The sequence below is a fragment of the Brachycentrus maculatus genome, unplaced genomic scaffold, assembly GCF_059751285.1.
Source record: "Brachycentrus maculatus isolate JH-2025_06_01 unplaced genomic scaffold, ASM5975128v1 h1tg000024l, whole genome shotgun sequence".
Lineage (NCBI taxonomy): Eukaryota > Metazoa > Arthropoda > Insecta > Trichoptera > Brachycentridae > Brachycentrus > Brachycentrus maculatus.
In genome coordinates, this window is record NW_028280778.1 from 233,738 (window position 1) to 245,837 (window position 12,100).

Genomic DNA, 12,100 nt, shown 5'->3' on the forward strand with positions numbered 1-12,100 from the left:
TTAACTTTGTTCCATCCACACAATTAATAAAATTACAATAAAATAGATTACAATAAGAGAGAAAATTCATTTACACTTCATATTTAAGCATTTCATTATGTTATCATAATTTATAATTTAAATAAGGTGTTATATGTGAAATCATAAAGTAATACTTAAGAGGTATGTCGGGTTGTGGTCCTGTGGTTAGTATCGCGGACTCTTGAGTCCACCATAATTTAATACCTATTTCAAATAATGAGTTGCTTAGGCTCACAGAAATAATATGAAATCAAAGTATTTTTTTTTTAAATAGTAAAAACACAAATTTTTATATTTTTAAATTAACAAAAAAATACCTACAATATTGATTAAATCACGTACATCTTTCAAACAAAATCTATATAGTGTATATTTATAATGAATTATTAAAAAACTGTTTGATTTTCATGTATTTATTATGTTCTGATACTTTTGTTTTCATTCAAAGCAAGAAATAAAGTTGTTTAAAATATTAAATACAAATAAGACTTATCATCATTGGCACAATAAGCACTCTTATCATCTTTTCAAGCAATCAAATAATTTCGAATATGACTTCATCATTGTGAAACAGACATTCTTGTCATCTTTTCAAGCAATAAAATAATTACGATTTGGACTGTTTATTTTTGTTTCAATAAATAATCTTGTCATCTTTTAAAGCAATAAAATAATTTTAAATATAACGGTAACTACGATTGAAGAAAACACTTGTTTTATACCACTTGAGTTTTATTAAAGACTACATGTTTCAGAAGTTAAACTTCCATCATTCAGGTCTATAAAGTAACTAAAATATAAAACAATTATTATTAAATATAAAAAAAAAATATTTATAGAGCAATTTTATATTTTATATTTTATTTATTATACAGACCTGAATGATGGAAGTTTAACTTCTGAAACATGTAGTCTTTAATAAAACTCAAGCGGTATAAAACAAGTGTTTTCTTTAACCATTGTAACATGTCTTACCACAAAGTTAATGCCGAAACAATAAATAAAATAATGGTTACTCATTGCAAAATTGAAAATCAAGAATACTGTGAGAAAAATAAAATAATAATATTATAGCGACAAAAAAATGAGACCTATCTCCACATTTTACATAATATGAAGAGTATAATATCGTCATGGGGTTACTGCTACAGCCCTTCCTGAAACCCTTCCAACTCTCTTATAATCTATGGCGGGTCCTTATTTCTCCTTACTTCCTGTAGCTAGGGATGTAAGAGTAACACTTGCACACCCCTCAAAGGATACGATACATGTCAATTTTCAAAAGATTTAAAATATTTGAACCATAATTTTTAAAGCATATAAATCCTGAATAATATTTTGAGGATAGAAAAACAACACCTATACAGCTTTTTCCACTTCCCTATAATGATAGGGACGTAGAAAAAGGTGTATGGGTATTGTTTTTATATACTCAAAATGTTGTTTAGAAAACATATGCTTTAAAAATTATGATTCGAATATTTAAGTAATGATTATCCACGCTGCTGAAAAGCCTAAAAAAGCAGAGCCTTTGAGGGTTATTTCGCTAAAAAATATGCATATGGATACAATACATTTTTTAAAATAATATTAAAAATAAATAAAAATTAACACAGAAATATAAGAATAAAAAATCACAATTGGACATTGAACACTGTCAAATAAATCTGACGTTTTATAAAGAGCAGGTGAATTGCGACTTCCTCTCTATTTTACAAAATCCGGACTGAGGTACTTTGAATGCAAAACACAATAGAACTAGGGACGATATAGAGGTCTTTCTCTGAATTGTAACGTTAACATCCCTAACGCAGATAGGAAATATAGTGAATGTAGTGAAAAAATATTTGAAAAATCACTTTTATCGTTAATTTATTTTAAAAATTAAACACACGTATAAAACCACTATTGAGTTTTATTTCGTTACATACGGCTATAACAAAAATGGTTTTGTACTGGCCGTGTGAAATTAAATAAAACTCAATTAGTGGCATAATCCAAATGTTTCATTTTTTAAATAACAAACATGTCATTCCACAACGTCAATGCCGAATCAGTTAATAATATCGTAATTTATATTACTTCTGACGATTCTTTTTTTTTATATTTTAATTCTGGGATATTAACTTTGTTCAACTACTGTTTTTCATGCTTAAAAACACTTATATTTACAACGAATTAAATTAAAATAAACTAACTATAACTAACTAGCCAACTATCTATCACGCTGCTTCCCCGCTGGGGTAGGCAAAGAGAGAATAGCGCTAAACCAATCTGTCTTTGCAAAAAATCTTTGCCACTTCCACATTTCACATTTAACACCAAAATATACCAAACGGATATTTTTGTCGTAAAAACTCACACGGAAACAGTTTTACACCATAAGTTCTCTATATTATTTCGAGAAATAAAAATACTTTGTGTTTTGATCCACTCACATTTTTACTAACCAACTAGTTTCGGCAACAATCTGTCGCCCTCTTCAGGGTTTAATTTATGACTTATAAATAAACCCTGAAGAGGGCAACAGGTTGTTGCCGAAACTAGTTGGTTTATAAAAATGTGAGTGGATCAAAACACAAAGTATTTTTATTTCTCGAAATAATATATCAATATGATCCACAAAGTGAATGCTTTCAATATTCAAAACTAACTAACTAACTAACCATCACGCCACTTGTCCGCAGGGGTAGGCAGAGAGGATAGAGCGCCACACCACTCTGTCCTTGCAAACATTCTTCGCCTCTTCCACATTCATGCATCTCCTCATACATACCCGCCGATTGTTACGACTCCTAACCTGACCACTTTCAAGTATTTGGCATACCTGATCGTGCCATGTTCTTCTCGGTCTTCCTCTGCTTCTTTTCCCACTAACATTCACCTTATAAATTTGTTTTACCGTTCTTTCCTCACTCATTCGTTCTACATGTCCAAACCATCTCAACACACCTTTCTCAATTTTATCGATAATGCTTATCTCAGTTTTGCATTCCTTCCTTATTTCACTATTCGCACATCTATCATACATCGTTTTGTCGCACATTCTTCTGAGAGATCGCATTTCGACTGCATTCAGTCTACTTTCATCCTTCTTTTGCCAACTTCATGTTTCACTTCCATACATTAGAGTTGGAACCAGGACTCCGTTGTGCACTGCCAGTTTAGCTTCCGCTGATAGGTTTTTATTTGCTATAACTGATTTCAGTGCACCATTCACTTTGTTCCCAGCATTCACTCTCCTTTCTATGTCTTATTCAAAACATACAAATTCTCTTCTTATACCACATATTTAGAAATTTCGTCGCATATTTATACCGAAGTCTTACTATTATTATATTACATCTTACAAGTAAATATTAAAATTAATTATAAGTTTGTGTGTGTTTTATGAATAGTTCAAGAAGCCTTAATTAAAAAATTGTTTTTATTGTTTTCAAACCCAAGGATCATTTTAGTTTTTTGTTCGACGTGATAAGTCAACAGCAAGAGCTTTGTTCAGCAAAAATTGTCTTCATGAACCCCTTAATGAATATGAATAAGATAAAGATTGTTAGACCGGAGCTTCCGTAATTTAATTAAAATTATTCATTGCCACTCTAGCGAAGCCGAAATTGAAGGAGAAGTGCATTCATTTCCCTTTATTTAAAAAAAAGAGGATGATATCGAAGGAAATTATTCATAAAAATATGCGTTTTTATCCGCGCACATCGAAAAAGGAAAAAAATACTGTTGTATGAAAATGAATAAACTTGTTTTTTTAGACATTTCATTCCCTATTTTAAGAATCGTCTCTGGAGTATTTTTTTTTTAATGTCAAGAAAAAACATTAAATATAAAGGTAACCTCAAAAATCTACGTTCGTAAGTATAAAAATTACATAATTATGAATCTGAATATTGGTTTCATTTTTATAATAATAATTATAAATGATTCTATGGATCAGTTAAATACATGTTATATGTACATCGGTCGTTTGTGAACTACCAAATCATATTTATTCGATTAAATACTCTGTTTATGCGACCCGATTTGAATTTTTAGTGAATCTTTTTCACGAATGATGATCTGTTGAAGTATCCTAGGTTCTGGATTCGATCTAATGAATGAGTTTTTTTTAATAGGTTACTAGGTCTTTAACTTACTGATTCAACGGATCGCTGATAATTCAACTAAATCGTCAACTTATTTTTTCGTATTTTTTGTTTGATTTTTTTGGTAAAGTAAAATACTTATTAAAAATACCGTCTTGACGACGGTAAAAAAATCCTTGAAAGTCATCCGTGCTTTTCCATCTCCTATATTTTCATCACCTTCAATCAATTGTTTTTCCATAGCTAGACTTTCATAGTATTGCAAAATAAGTTTTTTTTTTCAGTGAAAAATCTAAACACTTATTATTCAAAATAGTAGCTTTATTTTTTTTAAACCCTACCTCTTATTTAACCACTTTTGAGGGGAAATTTTCTAGAGTTGTATAAACAAGATACCTTCCTAAATTCAGTATCCTAAGTTATAGGGTTCGAAATAGGCATTGATGAGTCAATTATGTAGTCAATCTGTCTAGCATTAAATCAGTCAGTTGTTTCTTTTATATATTTGGACAACACTGCTTTATATATTTATATATATATATATATATATATATATATATATATATATATATATATATATATATATATATATATATATATAAATATATATATATATATATATATATATATATATATATATATATATATATATATATATATATATATATATATATATATATATATATATATATATATATATATATATATAAATATATATATATATATATATATATATATATATATATATATATATATATATATATATATATATACATATATATATATATATATATATATATATATATATATATATATATATAATTATATATATATATATATATATATATATATATATATATATATATATATATATATATATATATATATATATATATATATATATATATATATATATATATATATATATATATATATATAAATATATAAAATATATGTACTACTACTTAGTATTACTACCATCACGCCGTTTCCCTGCAACGCCATATTCTTCTGTCCTTACATACACACCAAACTTCCTTCACAACCACACCACCAGATTTTAGGCTATGATTGATCTGGTCGTGCAAATTTTTTTTTTCGGCCTTCTTCGTTTCTTTCCGCCGTTCACATTCGCCAAATATACTTCAATAATCATTCTATCGCTATCCGTTCGCTCCACATGTCTTTATTACCTCAAACATTTTTTCTTAATGTTTAAAATTATCCCTAGCCACACATTTTTTCTATTACAGTTAAAAAGGAATTGTATGGGATTTAACATTAGTAAAAAAATGTTATAAAAGAATATGATAAACACCGTTTTTATATTTACACAACTGATTGCCAATTTGGATCATAAATAAAATTCTGAATTTTATCTTCTGCACATTTCAGGTTTTGAATTAACGTTTTTCATCCCTCACGAACAGATATTTGAGTCGATTTTTTTCGAAAACACTACTCACAATATCACTCTGAAAGCCGTAAAAGAAAAAGATTTGTTTGAATATATGGATTAGATAGATTGATCGCTGCAATATGTCTAGATGCATAAAGTAGAGCAAACAGAAACCTTTTTTCCATCCACGATGTATGTTTAACCCTGATCCTTCTTTTAAAAGATTTTTCACGTGTGTACATTTCCCGGTTTTTTGTTATTGGTTGACCCGAAGCCTTTGTTCGAGTTTTTGCATTTACTTTATCCAGATATATCAGCTTACTTTGTTCCACTTTGTGTATGCGTTTGGGTATCAAATAAATATCTGAAATCGTTGGGAATGACAAAATTACATGGTCAAGGAAAATCTGCTTCTTTTTCAACCCTTTTAGTGACCTTTGAATTTCCTATAAAAAGGGTAGAAATACCCTTTAAAAAAATATTTAAGTATTTTTTAATAAAAATATTTACTTCGAAGATAAATTGTTAAAAACATTTCCTAAGGTTTATAAAATAATTAATAAGTAATAATAATAATAAAAAATATTACAAATAAGAACGTATTTTTATTTTATAACAAAAAGAGACAAATCAAACTATATGAAGAAGAAAAAATAAGCTGAATATTTATAATATGAATTTTTATAATTGGATCTATTTATAAGTATATTAAATATTTTCTAGTATTTTGTGAACAAATATTTATGAGAATAAAATAAAATTATTTTTGTGACTGCTTATTATTTGAAAAAAATTAGAACACTTAATTTAAAAAACAAAGTTTTAGTTTTAATTTTTTTATATAATTGATATTCTAAGTAGATCAAAGATGCAAATTTGAATTTTTGCGTGATATAAACAGCGTTTCGCTATCGATACTTAAGGTTTTTGAATTTCACAAAATTTTTAAGAATTTCAGAAAAAAGCTATTTTAATGGTTGCCCTAAGGATTAATTTAAAAGTTTTTCGTATGGTTAACACGACATCAGTGAATGATTCTATAGAGATGAGATACTCTTGACAAGATTAAAATTTAAAAATATACGGATAACAAATAATACATAACGGATAACTTAAAATATTGATAATACGGGAAAATGACATACGGTTTTTTTCTACAGTGATTTTCCGATGAATCGATGATAAAAAATATCTTATAATATCTTAAAGATGCATAATATTAGATATGAGATGAACAACGAACCATATAAGACGAAATAATTTTCTTAATTGTTTAGTTTGTCGATATTCTCCACATCATCATGAAGGGTTTCGTGGTCTTCTTCGCTCTTTTCTTCGTCGCCTTTGCGGTAAAATTAAACATATTTCTACGTATTTATTTATTTTATTGATTATTTTTCACAAAAAATTAACATTGACTATAAAGAGATTAAAAACACAAACAAAATGTCCCATTTAAAAACAATAATACAACAAATTGACCACGCGATGATCTCTTCGATTTCGCTGAAAAAAAAGCTTTCTTTAAATTTATATTCATTTTTAAATTTTCTAACACACGTGTATTTTGGATCGCTTTGGCAGAGCTGAAGTACAGCCGAAGTACTTGAATGAATGATTTGATTATAAATGTAATGATTTTTTTTATTACGTAAACCATTCATTTTTATGCTATATAATCGTATTGGAAACTTCATTGCTTGCATTTTTAAAAATATTATATGTGAGAAATTATAATATCATGTTTATTAAAATAAGCCGATTGCGGAAATAAAATAAAATTTTGCTATTAAGTGTGTCTTATATTAATTCATAGATTTTTTTAAATAAAATAATCTTTTTATGTTCCAGAACGCTGATGTCATCAACAGGGACCTTCAGAAGGTAATATTTTTAATGTTGAAAAATCTATTATTTTAAGTATTATTTTATTTGATCATTGTATACAGTTAGATTTGTTTTTTAACCTAAATTCTTTGAAACAATGAATTACAATAATTTGGGTGCAAAATATATGGTAATTTAAAATTATTAAATAATAATTATGTAATAAAATTATTTTATTTTATTTTGTTATTTTCAGGGACCTATTGAAGATCTTAGGGAATGCGCTCTTGGTGTAGCAAATGCTATAACCGTAAGATATGTTTATTTACATTTATTTTTAATTTTTATATTCACTATCCGTACTAGATTGGCGCATTGGATACGTAACTTTTTTGTGACGTTTATTCATAATATGAGACGCCCAGGCCTGCTTCTTACGATTGCAGAGGGCATGTGTGTAGGCATAAACTACAGAGGACGACTAGTTTTAAATACAATTTTTCTTCTTCTAACCCTTATCCGCACCCAATGGTGCATAGGGCACTGCATCGTATTGACGCAGTGTTATCTTGACCATTACTCATGTGAAGGTAAGGTGATCACTCCTGCGCGTCAGGGAACAGTCCAGGGTAATATTAAATCAATATAAGAGTGTAAAAATCACTAATATTTTTATCACCCTCCCCTGGGAATCGTACACGGGACCTCCAGCACGGTAGCTCAACACGCTGACCATTACACCACGGAGGCGGACCACTTAAACTAGTTAAAGAAACGAGCGGAGGATAGAAACAGGTGGAGACTGATTATGAAAGAAGCAACCCAATCATCATACAGATTACACTGGCCAACAATTTACAACTTTTATAAAATACCTGATCTTTATGCACTTTGCATACCTAAATTAAAAAACGAAAGCAAAAAATGAATAAAATGTCAGATTTTTTAGCTATGGGTATTTTTAATTCTGATAATGACTACAGTTTATCGTATTATTTATGTATAAAACATATAATGCTATCGTATTCAATATTAATAAGTTGATATATTTCCGCTATTACTCCAAACTTATCAATACTTTTTTTTAAAATCCCTTAGACCTTAAACTAAAACATATCTAAATACCAACCACTATTACAGTTTCAACGTATAGATTCTATACAAACAATTTGACCGTAACATCAAATCTTGACGTGACACAAGCTTGTCACCATATAGACTTTGAATAAGAACGATTAGTCCAAATCAGTCATCAAAATTTCAGTTACAAAATCATTATTGCCCAGTGTTATAACCCATGGAGAACGTTAACCTTTGATATTTTTATTTATTTAATATACTTACATTTTAAGTACAACATAGTACAGTTTCTAAACATTTATACATATGGCAAACTTATAGTTTTAGATTCGCTGTGCCTCTCCAAAAAAGAGACTGAGCTCTTGAGCTTGGAGAGGGACTTACACTCAAGGTTTAATGTTTTATATAAAAATGGTATAATAGTCTTTTTTATATTTTTTATCAAGATTTATATGTAATGGGCATGTAATTTTTGCTTAAGAATTTTTATATCTTCTAATTTTTTAATTTCTCTAGGGAGTTTATTGAAATATTTAATTCCCAAATATTTGAAGTTTTGTTGAAATTGTTTAGTATTACATGATATGAAATATATGAAATTTAAATGGGCTGAACAATAAACTATTTGAAATGACTTTCAGGAAATTTCTAATGAAATCTTGACATCCATTGGCGGTCTTCAAGCCGTGATCCAGAAGTACTCCGCCCAAGCTGAACAGTGCTACGAAGACAACACAACCACAGTTTCGATCGCAACTTGTCTCATTGGCGTCTATCAATTGCTCGCTGGTGAACTTCTCGAAGTCGTCCATGAAGTAAGATAATTTATTCACAAAATTTGGGTTTGTCAAAATCCTTGTTCACAAATCTGGGTTTTGTGAACGAGGATATTTATATTTTGAAATCTTAACATAGATGAAGGGGAATATGAAAGTGTGGCTATTTATAGGCTACGTAAAAATTCAGGATCACGTTTTTAGGTGTCTTTTATATGTAAAATAATCCATTTATTGATTCGGCAGTCAATTTGTGGTAAAATCTATTCATTTTTCATTAATGTTTTACTTAGTAAATACCACTATTTTAAAATCTACTGTTACACGTGTTTCGATGCATTCCGCATCATTTTCAAACACCGTATTGTTTGAAAATGATGCGGAATGCATCGAAACACGTGTCACGGTAGATTTTAAGAAATATTGGTTTTTACTTAGTAAAATATTATTTAAAATAATCCATATATTATTAGATTAAAACCAATATTTTTAGCTTTTCCACTTTATTTTTATTTGACCAGCGACCGGGTTTCGTCGTTACCGACATCATTGGACTGGTCTGATGATGTCGGTAACGACATCAGACTAGTCTGATGATGTCGGTAACGACGAAACCCAGTCGCTGGTCAAATAAAAATAAAGTGGAAAAGCTAAAAATAATGGTTTTAATCTAATAATATATTAAAATGCAATTCCATCACGAAGTGTCAGTGGATAATAGATTTATATTATCCACTGACACTTCGTGATGGAATTGCATTTTTAATTTATTATTAGATTAAAACCAATATTTTTAGCTTTTCCACATTTTTATTTGACCAGCGACCGGGTTTCGTCGTTACCGACATCATCAGACTACCAGTCTGATGATGTCGGTAACGACAAAACCCGGTCGCTGGTCAAATAAAAAAGTGGAAAAGCTAAAAATATTGGTTTTAATCTAATAATAAAAAAATAAAAAATAATAAAAAAAAGTCAGTGGAAAATATAAATCTATTAAAATAATCCAGTTAGGGTATTACATACATCGAAATAAAAATGTTTTAGACATATAAAAAAATCTTTCTAAAATTAACCATAGATGGCTTCAGCAAAATCACACATGAAGTGCCATGAGATTTATGATATATGTAGGAGCTCCAAAAATTTAAGCAGTGTGGTTGTCAATCATGGGTTAAATGAAAAATGTAACACGTGTGAAAAGTGACCACTTAATCAGAAAATGACATGTTATTATAAGCCCAGTATAATTTCCATATTTTTTGAGATGTCAAAATGTTAGATGAATTAACTAAATTATTAGGAAATAAATAGTGTGATCAAGAATTCTGTACTATTTACTTCTAAGTGTTTCTTTTGACTGTATACATATTCCAAAATTGTAACTTTAAATATGGCAGAACACGTGTGAATAAGACCGATTTTTGAGTTTATAAATGTAAACACGACAAAATTTTCAAAAACTACAGATGTTCTTTATTAAAAGGTAAAAATACAATACAGCTTTATATTTTGTGAACATCTCATAGTTATTAAAACTAGTTGTGTTTGTGTATGAATTAACTCAAGAAAGTGGTTTAATACAAGCGTTTTATTTTTATATTTAAATCAACGTATTATTCCAAAAGTTATTTAAACAAATAAAACTTGCAACATATACTGTAAAGATTTATAGTTTCATCGATTAACGTTAAAGTAATATAATTGATGAAACATGAAGCAAAACTGATTAACATTTGTAAAATATATTACATTTACTAAATGTGGATATTGCATCTTTTGTACACTGTTGTAAATAACTTTAATAAATATTTTGTTTTAACGTTTAGGTTCAGGAAGCTCTTCATGGTGTCGCAGTTCTCCCCGGTATGTTGAAGGAATGCTTGGACAACATCCAGCTTCCAATTCGAGCTTAATCAAATAAGTTCTACCACCAATCACAACTTAACTGTAACCAATAAATGATTCTGCGCATACAAACAGATTTTTATTTTATTTTCGTACCCTGAAAACCCTTTTCATATAAAATTGCCTTCAATTTTGTTATCTAATTAAATTGTGATTATTATCATATACATACGTCATTTATATTTAAAATACTAATATTTATCGACAAACAATAAATCATTCCATATCAGAGTGAAGATATAAGATGTCATGAATAATAATAAATATCTTTGCGAGATAAAAAAATAATGTACTAGTACTCAATATGAAATAAATACTTGAATGTACATATGTTCGAAATCCTAATTCTTCTTAATTAATTCGGCAATTGTTTTGAAATATTGACACAACGTATTCATTCAAATACATACGGGATGCTCTTTCTTTTCCATTGAAGCAGACTGAGACACAGTAATAGGTCGCTGGGTACAGCTTGTACCTAGCCACCCAGCTTGTAAAGCATTACTAAAAATGTCTCTGCAATTTTAACATTAAGGCACCTCGCTCACTCCTTTAAAGAACGTCATAAATCAAAATACTTGACTTTTCAGGAGAACGTTTTTAAACTTTAAAAATATAATACAATGTATTAAAAATAAATATCAAGCCACTTACTGAACTTTTTACTTTGCAACAGAACTTTTTAGGTAAAACCTGAAGGTTTTTTCTCCATATGAAAAATATTTAGTATATTTAAAAAAAATAATTAAACAATACCTTTTCTTCAAAATGCAAAAACAACACTTTCTGCCCTGTAGCGGGTAAATATTAAGTTAAAAATATGGCTGAACTATTTTGCTGGGATATAGTACATTTTCTGGGCATTCCGTTGACATGCACAACTGAAAATTGACGATTTTTAATTTATGACGTTCTTGAAAGGAGTAGCGATATATCTTACTAACTCATCTTTTTGATCTAATCTAGCCTAATATCTACTATTATTATAATAAAAT

General features: G+C 28.5%; 1 protein-coding gene across 2 annotated transcripts in view; it reads left to right on the forward strand.

Annotated features, from left to right (window-relative positions):
* Nucleotides 1–11,162, forward strand: part of LOC148313045 (uncharacterized) — a 64,269-nt gene extending 53,107 nt beyond the window's left edge. Inside the window, exons 1-5 of one of the 2 annotated variants that reach the window (XM_088269536.1) lie at nucleotides 6,812–6,863; nucleotides 7,366–7,398; nucleotides 7,598–7,651; nucleotides 9,063–9,236; nucleotides 11,027–11,162. In XM_088269536.1, the coding sequence (XP_088125662.1) occupies nucleotides 6,816–6,863; nucleotides 7,366–7,398; nucleotides 7,598–7,651; nucleotides 9,063–9,236; nucleotides 11,027–11,113 (396 nt within the window). In that variant the 5' untranslated portion in view covers nucleotides 6,812–6,815 and the 3' untranslated portion in view covers nucleotides 11,114–11,162. Of the gene's footprint in view, nucleotides 1–6,811; nucleotides 6,864–7,365; nucleotides 7,399–7,597; nucleotides 7,652–9,062; nucleotides 9,237–11,026 lie in introns of those variants that run through there. The other variant, XM_088269543.1, reaches the window with a different exon arrangement.
* Nucleotides 11,163–12,100: the final 938 nt, after the last annotated feature.